This window comes from Tyto alba, unplaced genomic scaffold, assembly GCF_018691265.1.
Source record: "Tyto alba isolate M040663 unplaced genomic scaffold, T.alba_DEE_v4.0 Super-Scaffold_17, whole genome shotgun sequence".
Lineage (NCBI taxonomy): Eukaryota > Metazoa > Chordata > Aves > Strigiformes > Tytonidae > Tyto > Tyto alba.
Genome location: NW_024881279.1, coordinates 1,503,080 through 1,518,185, shown reverse-complemented (window position 1 = coordinate 1,518,185; position 15,106 = coordinate 1,503,080). Strand labels below are relative to the sequence as shown.

Below are 15,106 nucleotides of genomic sequence, written 5' to 3'. Positions count from 1 at the left end.
AGGTGTAAACTGACAACCCCAAAAAAGTTTAGACTAGCTCCTGCTGATGTAAATGGTGCTACATTAGCTGAGACAGTAGAGGTTACAGTTCAACTCTCACAAACAGATCCATGCAGATCCAGTATTTCTTAAAGCTGATTCCCATGTTATTAATCTGCTGAGTGCAAACTCAAGGCTATTCATTTTATTGTTACTTCATTTCTGCCTAATGCCTAATTTCTATCCAAAACAAAAATAAATGCCTCCTATTTTGCCTCACAGCAACTTTAAGAATGACAGCTGAGAGAAAAACTTTAGATTAAAACTTAAAATAAGATCAGGTCATACAAGCCTTGCAATAAAAATTGATACAAAGCTGGTAACATCACCGAGCTCAAGAAAATCTGGTGAATTGGAATTTGCAAATCACTCTGGCAAAATAAAAGTACTGTTATCTGGGAATGATATGAATCATTCTCTTAAAGCAAAAACTATATCTATGCTTAATTTTGCCTGAAGCTGCCAGAGATACTTTCTGGTCTTGTAGCTTCCTAGGCTTGCTGAAATCCTCCCCCAAAGTATTTTCAAAATGAGTAGGGCTAGATTCTTATCTTCATTAACTAGATGTCACTCTGATGTGACTTTCTCCACTCTGATAGCAATACACAAGTGGTTTCCAAATCCACTGCAAGTCAGATAAAAATAATTCTGGACTTGTTCAAGGTTATTATGTGAGTAAACAGCCTTCAAAAAGCCTTTCATGCATTGCTAAAGATAAAATAATACAATACATAGGTGGAACCTGAGTTGATCTTAATGTTACTAAATGGCTCAGTTTTATCCTGAATTTCACCACAGTTCCTTTTTATATTAAAACCTTGAAAACAGACCCTCGGTTTCAGATGAGAAAAAAAAAGGTAGTTTGTCCTCATGGTTACACAGAACTGCAAACGTGAATCAAAGTAACACGATGGGTCGAAATTCAGAAGGCAGATATGAAGAATCCACCACTACTAGTCAATTACTATATTATTAGCATTTTGGCAACACAAGAATATACATCCAGCACACCGAGTTTGAATTTGGGGTGACAGAGAGTAGAAAAAAAAAATTAAAACCAAAAAAATTCTTGACAGTTTATATTACCATTTCTTTTACTTAACTGTCAAAACTTGAATTCCAGTTTTCAAGATAAGCTTTCCACTGTTGCAAGGAGGTCCAGCTCCCCAGATGACAGGGAAACACGGCATCTTGCACCATTGCGGATAGAGGCCTCGTTTTCCCCAGTAGTTACTGAAGGCTATACCAAGACCAAACCAAGAGATATCTCCCCTCCTGCTATGGCTTAATGTGTTTAGGATACCATCATAAGGACTAGAGAAACTAACAAACTGTGAGTACAGATCTAAACACTTTTTCTAACACTTCACATCACCCATGTATTAGCGTCTCAGCAAGGCAAATCCTTACAGACTAGGCCAATCACTCTCTTTAAGGCGTTAGCTGCCATCACAGTGGTTGCTCTAGCTGACTCACTGTGATCTATTTACTGCTGAGAAATGACAGTGAGAGTTTGTAATACTTTCGCAAACTGAGGTGCATTGCAGAGTCCTGTTATTCACAAAAAGCTAAGAGGCACAAGAGGCAAACTCACTACAGCATAAGAGAACACATGAACTGTTTTGGTTACTGACCAGGCGGCGAATATCCCTTTCACTTTCCCATTTGATCTTGGAAATGGCTTCCTGATGGGACTGATGCTCACTCCGAAGATCCCCCGCCTTGATCTTATCGGCTTGGATCATGTTGTTAAGGGCTTCATCTACCTGCTTTTTGGCAGACTTCAGTTCAGTAATTTCCTGTAGAAGCTTAAGGCGCTCGGAGTCGAACTGTTTTCTGGCCTCTTCACGAGCCTCAATAGTCAGCGCTGTCCTTACTTTATCGCTGCTCCCATCCCGCAGCGCGCACAGCGCTGACTTGAGGCGCTGGATTTCGCTGTCTCGGACTTTAACCATCCGTGTCATCTCCTGCTCATGCTGTTTGATGAGGTTCTCCCTCACGGCCTGCAGCTCCTTCATTTTCTCCTCATGAAGTTTGGCTTTTAGCTCTGTGATTTGCACAGTCTGCTTGCGCTGCTCCGCCTCGCGGATACGCTTAGTTTCTTGAGTCTTCTCTCTTTCAAGTTTAGCAACCTACATTGAGATAAAATGAAAGTCACCTGCTACCAACATAATGTTATCAAAACAAGCCCATTCAGATGCACAGCCATGTCAAATTGAGGAAGACCCTGCTGCAGACCTTAGATGATCCTCCACCCTCCTACAACAAAATATGGACCAACCGCTGGGGCATTCACATAGATTTTATACTATCTTTACTCAAGCCAAAACAACCCTGTCTTCTCCAGGTTTCTTGCCTCACACAGTGACATTACATGTACTTTCAGTATTTCCTTAGGAAATAAGACTCCATGTATATGCGTGTATGTGTCTAATAAGTTTTTAACTCATCAGTCAACATCAGTCAAATTCATCAGAAAATTAGAGGGCTGAGAAATAGCAAGGTTCCTACAGCTTCCATGATCACGGGCAGTCAATCAGATGAGAGAGAAGTGCTTGCCTCTATATGATCCCAACTGAGGTAAGGTGCAAGTCTGGAAGCCCAGGAAACTTCATCTTTTACAGATGTTCTTAGCCATACATAGAGCTTTAACAGGCATTTGTAGTCAATTCTTAGACACATCTACAGAAAAGCATGCTTCACTGGTTATTATGCTTATGGAACAGCTAGCTTTACTTAAAATATGTCTTTTGCTACTCTTCATTAAGAAGTTTTGAAAAACTTCTTTGTTCATAGCTTTGGAATCGAAATTAAGAGAGTAACACAACAGTCCTCAGTACACTTACACTAACATATCTCTAGCTGCAACTTCATACCATTGAGGAATTCCACAATAGAAAAAACCTATGTGAACCTATACCAGAGGAAAGCAATGGGTAAGGAATGTTCAGTTTAAAGCAAATATTTGGTAGGTTTGTTATTTACAGTGAAAAGGAATGTGTTTTCAAAGACTGTAAGAACTTCCTTGTTAATTCCTTTTTAAATAAAGACCACAATGAATAATGACGAATGAGCAAGCCTTTCAGAAAGAAAAAACAGGGAAAAAGAGTCATTATGAACCAGCATAGTAGTAGGTCATCTGAAAGCCCTCCAAGAGACACTGGTAGTCTAGCCTGTAAGCCTAATTTATTACTTGGATAGGATTTAGTGAAGGTAGGAAGTGCTATTGGCTATATACAGAGCTGACTGACTTTTTTTTTTTCCCTCCCATGCTATCCTCATCTTATTTCACGTATACCTTTCCCAAAATAAGCCATCAGAAGAGTTTGAAATCGTACTTTTACTTCAGTTTCAACCATCAGAGTCATTCTGACAAGTAACAGACTCTGAAAATGAAAGGCATCTTCCTCAGAAGGCTCCATGGAAAACAAATCTGAAAAATTCTCCTAGGACTCTCTCCACTGGGCTCTCGGATGCCTTTTTCAGGGCAAACTATTCAATACACATGTTTTTTCAAAGGTAGTCTGCACTTGTAACTGCCACTGACTTATCTGGAGCAATTCAGAGGCTACTGATGCAGTAACTATGTATAATGATACATGCCATATGCAACAAGAAGACTGTGCAGCCAGAGACTAAAAAACATTCTCTTTTAATCACATCTGTACAATTCATGTGAGATATTAAAATGCCTTTTCTACACAGATCACTTCTGAGAAGAAAGCTACACATAACCTTAACCCCTCAATCCCCAAGTCCTTAGGACAGGTTTTTGTTTGCCTTCACTCCTTTTTCACCAGAGATACATCCTTGATTTTGAATACTCATGACTAAAAATGACCCTGATGCCCTCTTTCTATCTTGTAACACATCTCTTTCTGTTTATTAAAAGGGAGTTGAATGCACTGCAAAACAAGGTACAATTATTTTAAGTGATCCATTCTGGCATGCCATAGGAAGATACATCTAAACTTTCAATAAAGTAGTTTAGGTATCCACAGTGGCACAAATGCAGACCCAGACAGGGCCTGAGTACAACCCCAGCTAAGTTCTGGGATGTCTGGTTTTATGGCTATTAGTTTCCAGACTGCCTAGTTTATTAAACTGAAACATCATCAGATGCTAGGCTGACTTGCAGATGTACTATTCTGATGGGAAGAAAGGAAAAGTGAATGATGGCCCTGTGGGAAAAAGATTTATGGAAAAGAGACATGTTCAGTAAAAGACCACGGTGGCCCAGAGGTCTCTATCCTCTTTGGATTCACTGGTAAAGTGAACTTATTGCTAGCAGAGATGGGAAAAGTCCAAAGATCCTATTTGTTTGACCCCTTTGTGGGATGAACACTTTCTTAAAGGTTCTTCTGACGCTGTGGGTCACTGCCCAGTTTGGCATCCTATTTCTACCCTGATTTTACAAATGAGGTTGTACCAAGACGTCCAATCTGAACCTGCTTAAGTCTAGGGAAAGAAGAGGAAAGAGCTAAAAATCTGAATCCAGATTAAAATAAAATTTGCAATTATGTCTGCTCCTCTCTATCCAAATTGCATAACAATTCAGAAGGATGATCTATTTCCTGAGACTGTAGTTTCTAGCCCCCCACTACTCCATGATGACAATTCCTTTAATGCCCTGAGCAGTTACTCCGATTTAGTCGCAGGAATGGATGAGAGCACCTATGAATCAGCATCCTGAGAGATACTGAAGCGTGTAAGCAATTTCATTATTTTGTTTCTGTTCTGCTCCTCTCCTTGCCAGTGTTACTCAAGCACATTTAAACATATTTCAGATAAGCTTTTTTGGTTTTGCTTTCAAAACTTTCCTACTCTTGTAACTCTCATTATTTTGGGCTATCCTTGAAGGGATGTCTAGCAACAAAAATCTGCACTGGCAACTTCCATACTGGAATTCCATAGCTGCAGTGAAAACAAAAGCAGCAAGACACAGAATATAGTGGAAAGCATTACAGAGGCTCCCTGGGCCATCAGTTTTCTGGCAGCTAGCCTGTGGCTCCTTAAGAGAATAACTAAGCCTTGCCTCTGTGCAACACATGAGTGCCAAAGCTTGCAGGGAAAACAAAAGAATCAAAAAGCATTTTTGCTTTCCAAGACTGTCATTGACCATCTATGAAAGAAAAGCGTTCTGAATTAGTTTGAAAGAGTGAGGATGTTCACTTTGTTGCAGCTTGCAAATCTTGTCTATTTTAAAATGTTGCAAACTAATGGCTATAAATCTCCTTGGTAGGTGAAGGGAGAATTCCCCCAGAGATTCTCAGAACATCAGATAACACAGAGCTACCTATTCTTGCTTCTATTTAGATTCTCCTAAATTATACAAACCAACTTCCACTATAATGGCTAATGGTTGGCTGTGATTACAATTATGATTAACCTTGATATGTTGGCATGAACATCTGTTCCTATAAGAAATAAATTATGAAAAAGACTTCTTAGAGGCAGAAGGATTTGTGGTTATTCGGGTTTGGAAGATAGAGGCAAGTCATTCTGAGTTTATTTTCCCAGGATATACACTTATCTGCAAAGGAATCAAATAGTCAGGTTGATGGATTTCAACTATATTTGCTTTGGAAAAAACAATTTATCACTATAAGACATCATTCTTTGAAAATGTGGGTGCCACCAGAGTGCAGGTGGGGGATGCATGGCTGCAGTTAGCACTGCCTCCAGTCCACTTCATAAGAATCCACCAGAAGTTATTAAACAGACATTCATTATCTTCACTGCTCATAAAGAACACACTGCTAAACCTGAAGGTGGCCTTAATCTCAGCCATGTCCAGGGAACTTTCTTTCCATTTAAAGGTTTATTGCACAAAAGCTCTACCCTGACTATAATCACAAACATATTGTACTTGTTGCTAGAAGCATCTCTAAATGAAGAGGTAGCAACACTGTGGAAAGCAAAAAGTACACTTCTTTGCAAAACCTCTTCAGCATCACCTGTGGGAAAACTGATGCTGCTTGCCAGGATTTTAACAGAATGCAGACAGCATATGTGCAGAATAAGTGTAAAACAACAGCCAGTATATTATACTTGGGTAACACCCAGGCCATTACCTTTTTACAGGTTACAAAAGATGTAGTAATGTAGAGACATATTATGTGTTTTGCAAGGGCTGTTCTTGCATAGACAATGCAGGAAAAGAGTGAAAAATTCAGCAGAAGATGTAGGCAAGAGCTGAAGCCGCAGCACACAACTCAGAGGTTGTACCAAAGGCTTCTAACATATGTGGGAGGCACCTCAAGCCTTCACAAGTACTATAGGACCATGGCTATACCCTGCATGCATGACACTCAGCACTCTTTAAACTAACTTTACATATCTGAGACTAACTCTGGCAGACCTGAACAAGCTTTAAACAATCCATACATAACTTAGTGTATGTAATACAGTTTGACTGCACTGCAAATGGATTACAATGGTTGACATGGATTGTCATGCTATACATTTAAGAATACTTCATTCAACTTTGAAATAAGGGCACATCTTGCTGAAATATCAGCCATTCAAAAACAGCACCACACACTGTTTCTGAACACTGAGTGGACAGGATGAAATTCACTAACTGGAATATGTCCAAAGATGTTACAAAAGACATATTGCTCCATTTGAGAGACAGAAGCTTCTTAAACTTGTGATTCAATAAAAAGGAGTCTTCTCCACAGAAGTAACAAGACATGCACAGTAAGAAAATGTTGTATGTGGGGGAAAATATCCGACCATTGTTCTAGGAAAGAGTTGCATGGCATCTGTTGCTTTCTGTGATACTTTTTTTTTTTTTTTTCCACGTTTCTCTCCTGAGAACACTGTTATTTAAAACCAAACCCCCACTCACCTTTGATTTCTCCTGATGCAGCTCAATTTGAATGTCTGTTAGCTTGGTCCTGAGTTCCTCATTGGCAGCCTGTAAGGCAACTATCAGTGCCTCAGGCTTTTCGCCCTTGTTACGTCCTTTTTTTGACATGGTTTCTTATCAGTGAGAGTCCACGTGCTTAATTATTTCAAATATGGACTGCCATCTTTTTCTGTTCCTTTTAGTGCCAGTTAGTTCAGCACCTACTGCATGACATTCCTTAAGGTCCTGGTCTCATTTGCTTTGGAAGCCCTGTGAGAAATAAGACATACTATTATTTGTCAGTGGACACTGCAGCATGACAGCTCACATGGTTACAGAACACAAGAGATAGCTCACTTCTCCAAACACTGCAATCTTTGTCTGAAAACCTGCATGGGAGATCCCAGCACAATCAGGCTTCTGTATGCAAGTCTGGCATACTAGTGGAGATTCCATATATGCCCTTTTTCTGTTCTCAGAAAGGAGCACCATGCAATGAAGACAGGTGTTTGTTCACCATAAGGATTAGTGCTGTTGAAAGTACAGGACTAGAAAGGACAGGCCCTTTAATCCAAGCCTTGCAGTCTGAGGTAACCACAAAGCAAGCACTTCAATCTCAAAGATCTATGAACAATATCTTCCTCTTACCCTTCCCAACCCTTGATCCCACCCAAGATCCTGTGCCAAACTCAAAGACTTTCCACAACACACCTACAATCTGGAACAGTAGCAAAGGGAAAGCGCTGAAGTCCTCACCATCATTCTGGGTCTCTGTAGAAGCAGAGAGCTAACAACATGCAAAAGCCTGTATCAGACTAGAAGTTGACCCCTTTGCCATTTCCAAGGGAACGGAAAACAATTCTACAAATGGTTTCCATCAACTGAATTTCTGGAGGAAAATTCCATCCTAAATCAAAGGGTTATGGTAAGCTTAAACCCAAACACATTAGCAAGATACACAAATCTGGAAGCCAAGGGGTTTTTCCATGTCATTAAGAACAAGTGTTCCTCTGTCCCATACACCTATTGGGCTTTTTTTGTTTTGTTTTGGTTGGTTAGTTTGGTTTTGGTTTGGTTTGTTTTTTTGTTTGTTTTTTTTGGGAGGGAGGGGGGGAGTGGGAGTGTTGGGCTGTTTTAGCATTTGTCTTGGTTATTGGCACTGACTGACAGCCTCAGATAAAGAGGTATTCTGTTATTCTGTCTACCCACAAAATAAATGCGGATTTAGTAAGCTCCCTAGAAATTTCTGTGTCCATGTGTCTCAGCACTGAGCAGGGATTGAGATGGTGCCATGTTCACATTCACACTGCCACTCAGACATTCCTACCACATCCATGAAACTTGCAGAAATGACGTACATCCTTTGAGATGATAACAGAATCCTCAGTAAAGAGTCACTGTAAACTGAACAAAGCAGACTCACTTCTTGCCATACTGATCCTGCTATCCTGAAAACACTGTCCTATATCACCCAGGGCTGCCCATGCTGCTCCCAGTTACAGTACCTCTGAAATCCTGGCATTGCATTGTATACGTACAGCTACAAATGAGCACAGGATCTGACCCATATTTTCCACAGTACCTCATATTCAGTACTGGTAACAAAGGATCTAATCATGCTAGCTACATGAAGACTTTTTCACCAGGAGGGCTGAAACAGTACAACATCAGAGCTGAACTTGCTGTAGGTGCAGATGATTGAGAAAGAAAATGGGCTTTGGAAAGCAGTTAATAAAAATGGCTTGTTCTTGTCATGTATCATGTGACACAGCACAAGCAGATCTGATTTACTGCTGGCTTGGAAAAAAAGTGAGGCCAGATGGGACAGAAACGGTCAAGAAAGCAGAAATCTTTGGCTGTCAGTGCCAAATGAATACCAATACATGAGGACTTGTTGGGTTTGAGCGAAGGATGACATTTTTACCACATTAACCATGCAAAGGATGGCTTTTGAGAAAGAAAACAATACATAAGAAAAGCAGTAAGGACAACAGATTTTAAAAAAATCACAGGAGACTCTCTTCTGCATAGGGAGCTTCTTTGCTGTGTCACTTAAGATCCTCAACCAGCCTGAAAGCAAAAAGTGCTTTCAGAGACTCCTCTGGTGCAGACATCTTTTCAGCAGAGAGGACGAGTGGCTTCAAGCACACATGGCAGCTCTCGCTGGCTGAGGCCGCCCTCATAACTGGCACACCTCAGTAACCACTGCTGCTGGCACACAGCACCAAGGGCAGCCCTACAGCCACGGGCACAGCGTCGCGTCATGCAATGGGGCTGTTGCCAGGTCAGCCTCCCAGAGGCTAGCAGCAGTTCGTAAAAAATGAATGTTTGCATTCAGGAATGAAATACCTTGGATGTTTAGGCTTGAAAGAATAAAGACAGATAATTACAGATGTCACCTCCCTGCAGATGAAATGCTGCAGCACTACCCAAACAGCCACTGCATATTTACAGCGCAGACCTGAACAGCAGCAAAACAGCTCACATCAAATGGCACCAGAGCACGCACACTAGAGTTAGGAAAAGAACACAGTAAAGGGAAAATCCAGAATGAGGTGCAAAAAACACATTCTCAGTTGTCTACAAAAGGGTAATTTTCTCCCTAACAGCTATTCAAGCAGGCTTTTTTTTTTTTTTCTCCTCTGCAGATGTAAAATGCAAGTTCAGCATTTGTATACAAAGCCATTCTAGAGGCAACAGTGATATGCTGTAGCACTGAGGTAACAGGAACTTCTACTAATGCACCAGGGCCATATAGCCCAAAAGTGACTTAAATGCTATTTACGGGGGAGTTCGTGTGATTACTTCCACTGCCTCTTTCCAGACATGGAGTCAGCAGGTAGCCACAGTTCTAGTGTCATCAGACTTTTCCAGTTTTCCCTGAAAGAAATTTAGAAAGATAACCAAGTAGGAATGGATTATGGGAAAAATTTCCAATGAAAAAAGAAAAAGGAACTGAGGCAAAATTTCTGTTACCTGCAAGATGGGGTCCAGGAAACATTCCTGACAGTTGAAAATGCTTTGCCAGAAACAGAGAAGCGTTTCCAAGCCTAGGAAAGGCACAGTACCACAAAGGAAAAGAGTGAGAGACACCTAATTGGTCACTTGCATCTTTTAGTGCTATTCTTCGATTACTGAACTGAAGTAACTACCTCTCAGGATGCTAGGGCCTAGAATCAGTAATAGATCAGGCCTAGAATACAGTAATAGAGCTGAAGTTACAGCAGATGCAACCCATATATGGAGCTACATACACACATACATATGCATATACTACATTGAGCAAAAAGGCCAGGCTCTTCCCTTTTTATCTCATCATCCAGAATAACCCCCAGAATATGTTACTCTGCAGTTAATTGGAAAAAAACACTATTTGCAGAGCTTTACTCTGTCAGCAATGAATATGGGAGCTGTAGCTTCCAAGATAGACCAAAACGTATCGATAGAATGCTGTCAATCACCTCAGCTTCATTTTTGCTTCTTATCTATAGTTCCCTTATAAAAAGCACTTCTTTGTTAAATCCCCTCACTTCTCCAGCTTTTGCCTCTCCCAAGACCTTTTTGAAGATCAGTGTCCTACAGGGCTCCTCTCATCATGGGGCCAAGCTGCCCTCACAGTAAGGCTGTAGACCTGCTCTCATTTGAGTCCTTGGATGTTCTGTCACTTACAAAGCCTGCACATCAATAGTATGTGCACTGTGGGCAGAGTACCACACTGTACCTCTAGGATTGCCTTACTGTCACCGGAGTCTTCTGGCTTATCTAAAAGCTATTCCTGCCTTTCTCTGTGCACACACTGAAGTGGACCAGCTGATAAAGCACAACCCCCTAGCAGGAAGCTTCAAGAATAGAGAATGAAGATTCATTACAGGAAGCATGGGTCACATCCAGAAAAGATAAGGATATTTGGAAAAGAAAGTGGGTATATTTGCTATTTTAAAAAATGTAGGAACAGTTGAACAACAACAAAATGCCCACGTGACTTCTCCCCACTGGAAGAATATCCTGAAGTTGTGAATGTTGGTCAAGTTTTTAAAACCAGAAGCTGGGGGATAAACCCACAAGCACAAAGCTGGGAGCATTCCATAAACCTGCCTTTACAGTGCACCATTTTCTGAAATAAACACAGACTTACTGCTGCATAAACTGCAGCAAGTATCCTTCTTATTTGTAATTCATGCATCTTACAGCCAAATATGATGGTTTAAGTAGTCTTTGCCTTTGTTCTGACTGGTTTCTGCTCTCCCCCTCCTCAGCTCTCTCTGGATCCCAGTGCCCATCCCTTTCTCTTCTTTTCCAAGCCTTCTGGAGTCTTCCAGGCAATCCCTGAGACCACTGAGTGTGGGACCCCAGGACTAAGAACAATCAGAGCACTGCTGAGCTGCTGATCATGAGCTGAGCAGACAAGTCTTCAAGGAAAGTAGGAAAAGGCAAACAGACAAAGCAGAACGTATTCTACTCCTGTGAAAGGAAAAGTGGGATATATAGCATGAAATTATTCTCATTATCCTGTGACAAAACACCAGAACTCAGTGGTTTAGAAACTGAATGTGGGTTTTTTTTGCCTTATGAGTCCTCTTCCTTCCTTGCTGCAAGTCTACATGGTTCATTGCTTCCGCTAGCATTGTCAGGTTTAGTATCACCATGCAGGCTCTTCCAGCGAAGTCCAGCTCTCACAGACATTCTGCTAACAATAAATAACAACTTCAGGAGTTCTACTGGAGTTGTATTTTGCATGCAGTTTGCCCTTTGATACAACTGATGTTTGGCTGAAATATGAAGATTTGTTCTGGAAAGCAAAAGGCATCATTTAATAACTAAAGCCAGCATGATTATCTTTTGACACATGAAACACAGAGAACCAGGAAACGCCAGGACCATATAGAAGTGAATGACAAATGGAGGTATGCACTCCACCTGGCCTGCAAAGAATGGGTGTGATAGAGCTGGGAATAATGTCACCAGGAGTTCAGTGCTGTGTGCAACTTTTCTGGTGAATGAAAAGAAAATTGGTATGGTATAAGGATGAAGCAGATGTCAAGGATGGCAGAATGATTGATGAATGTACAACTGCTCTTCAGCAGTCAGTCTAAACAGTGCATCCTAAAGGGCCACAATCTTATTCCTGCTGAAATCACTGCAGGCTGCCATCTGCCTTTTCTGAACTGCCTCTAAGAAAGAAAGGAAATCTTTCAATATGCCCAAATTAAATGGAGCTGTGAAACAGGAATAAGCCCAGGAGCAGTACTGTCCTCCTAAATCTTCCAATAGCTTCTTGAATTTAAACTAGATGCAGACAACTCCCTGAGTCTCAATGCAACAGCAGGGAGGCCCCTAAACACATCCAAAGCTCCTGCACACCTTGGAAGACACCAGATGGCAAGTCCTTCACTTACACCACATCCAACACCCCATATAAGTTTACTTAACAGAGGAAAATTTGAGCTGAGTTACCAGAGCGGAAAGAAGCACTTCAGGTATTAATAGCAATTAATCTCAAGAAGTCCCAGCTCGTGGGACTGGCTGCAGTTCTTTTCAGGAATTACCTAATAACAGGACCAACTGCAGAGGAAGTATAACAGCTACAGGTCACATTATCACTTTCCCACCTTAGCTTCCATTGAAGGGAAACCTGCATAGTTTGGAAGACAAATGTGGCACATTCCTACTGTGTCTCCTGATCTGGACATCAGGCTGGAGAAACAGACTTCACAGCAAGCTATGGGGCATATTTTCTCTGTAGTCTGAATGTGGTTTTCAGTGCCCAATACCAGAGCTTTAAGCTTTTTTCCAATTTTTGCTTTAATAAAAGCATTTGGCAGATGTCTCAAAATGTCTCTGATAATGCCAAGATGATTTGCACTGGCGTAGCTACAGAATAATTGCCCTGAAGTCATGGGAGAGATGCCAGTTAAAGAATAGAAATTAGAGAAAAAACATACCTCCTGCATGGAAATTTTACCCTTAGATCCAACAAGAGATTTACTCTGTTATTTAGGGTGAAGTATAATGGTGATTTTCAGTCATTTTCTTACACCACCCAGTATAAGTGATGTGTGGAATAAGTTTTACTGGTGCAAAATCTTGGGACAGGTGCACAGGACCCAAGAATGATTCTTAGATTGCTAAGTTTTCAACCTCTGTCTGGTAGGCAGACAAACCTCTCTTTCCCAAACCACAGCAAAGTAGGGTTAGACCAGTTATAATTAATCCAAGGATTGACACTGGTTTTAATGCAAAAAAGGAGAAGGAATGAACCACAGAGGCATAAGCTCTTCCTCCTTCTCTTGAAAACTGGTGAAATACTGTTCCCAGGAATTCACCTGTCTAAAATCAACACAACGGTACCCGTATCCACAGCAAGAAACAAAGGAAGCCACATCAGGGGAAGTTTAGACTGGACATAAGGAAGCATTTCTTTACTGAGAGGGTGGTCAAGCCCTGGAACAGGCTTCCTGGAGAGGTGGCCGATGCCCCATGCCCGTTCGTATTTGAAAGGCATTTGGACAATGTCCTTAATAACATGCTTTAACTTTTGGTCAGCCCTGAAGTGGTCAGGCAGTTGGACTAGATGATTCTTGTAGGTCCCTTCCAACTGAAACATTCTGTTCTATTCTAACACAAAGGTTAACAGACCAGATCAACCTTACATTCTGTTTGGATTAATATCCCACCGAGACATGAGGAGATACATAATTGTAAAGATATGTTATTACTCTACGTAGAACAGCTCTAAAGAGGTAGAGTGAGGTTGGTCAAAAAATGTACCACTAGAACTTCCATTTAATTTGAGTAAATTAATATTTTAGGCAAGAATTATCTTATTTCTGTGGAATTCCTTTTCACTGAAAGAGTGTTGCGATATTCAGATGCCCAAAGTTGTATCTTTTCACCTGTCAAGGTGGCCTACCATTCTTTCAGAGGAAACGGCTCAGTGAGATTCTCAGTTCTCCATCATACTGCTTTTAATGCATAAAGCTTGAATTTTATGCCAAAGCATTTCTAAGCATCTGCTTTACCAATGCTTGTTTGCAGACCCTTGCAGGCTACAATGAGGCAACAACCTTTCATAAAAATCCCTGGTATCTTGCAATACCACATACTCCCCACAGGTTGCTAATAATATTACTGAAGAGCAGAGTCCCTGCAGTCTGCTCTGGAAATCTAGTCAAGTTAGGAGCTAATTTCACCAGCTGCCATGTCCTTACTACACTGAGCACTCTCAATTCCAAAGGAGGGAAGGGAGCCAATGTGATGTACTGGTTCTCAGCAGCACACAGGATCAAATCCTAGATTTTACATCTGAGAAGAAACAGTTTCGTTCCCTAGATACATAAATTCCCTTGATTTCAGTGGGACACAGCCTGTGGTATACAGATGACTCTATGAAGGACTGTCGTGGCTTAAACCCAGCTAGCAGCCAAATGCCATGCAGCTGCTCGCTCAACCTCCCCTGCCCCAGGGACTGGGGAAAATAATTGGAGGGGTAAAGGTAAGGATACTAGCAGGTTGCAATAAAAACAATTTAATAATTGAAATAAAATTAAATTAAAATAATAACTATAGTAATAATAGAATATAGAAACGAGTGATGCACAATTGATTGATCACCACCTTGCCAACCAATGCTCAGCTTGTTCTTGCCTAGCAATCCCAGAGGAGAGAAGAATCTCAAAATTGCACTCCTGGAAGAGAGCGTGAGCTTCCTGGCCAACCCTGATCTATATACTGAGCATGATATTGTATGATATAGAATAGTCTACTGACCAATTTGGGTCTATTGCTCTGGCTTTGCTCCCTCTCAGCTCCTTGTGCACCTGTGCACAGGTAGGACACAGGAGTTGAAAAGTCCTTGATTTCTGAGTAACAACTAAAAATATCAGTATACTATCAACATTCTTCTCATACAAAACCCCACACTGGATCCAAAACACAGCACTATTCTAGCTACTAAGAAGAAAAATTAGTTCTATCTCAGCTAAAACCAGGACAAGGACATAGGGCACAGTGCTGATGCCATTAGACATATCAACGCAATGAAATTAAAAACACCACAGCATTCCCAGATTGTGGGAATAACATGACCCTAATAACAGTTTCAAAACCTGTTAGTCTATTTGGCAATGCAACTATTCAGAGATTGCAAGAAGCATCTGTCAGATGTCTGTAAGCAAAAAGACCAGCCATATTATTTACAATGCATGACTGCCAAAT

General features: G+C 41.0%; 1 protein-coding gene across 3 annotated transcripts in view; it reads right to left on the bottom strand.

The window, feature by feature from the left end:
* The window catches only part of JAKMIP2 (janus kinase and microtubule interacting protein 2), a 67,028-nt gene that overhangs the window by 28,151 nt on the left and 23,771 nt on the right, over positions 1 to 15,106 (bottom strand). For all 3 annotated transcript variants that reach the window (XM_042790229.1, XM_042790230.1, XM_042790231.1), the window contains exons 2-3: positions 6,893 to 7,162; positions 1,674 to 2,171 (exon numbers count right to left, since the gene is read on the bottom strand). In XM_042790229.1, the coding sequence (XP_042646163.1) occupies positions 1,674 to 2,171; positions 6,893 to 7,021 (627 nt within the window). In that variant the 5' untranslated portion in view covers positions 7,022 to 7,162. The remainder of the gene's footprint in view (positions 1 to 1,673; positions 2,172 to 6,892; positions 7,163 to 15,106) is intronic.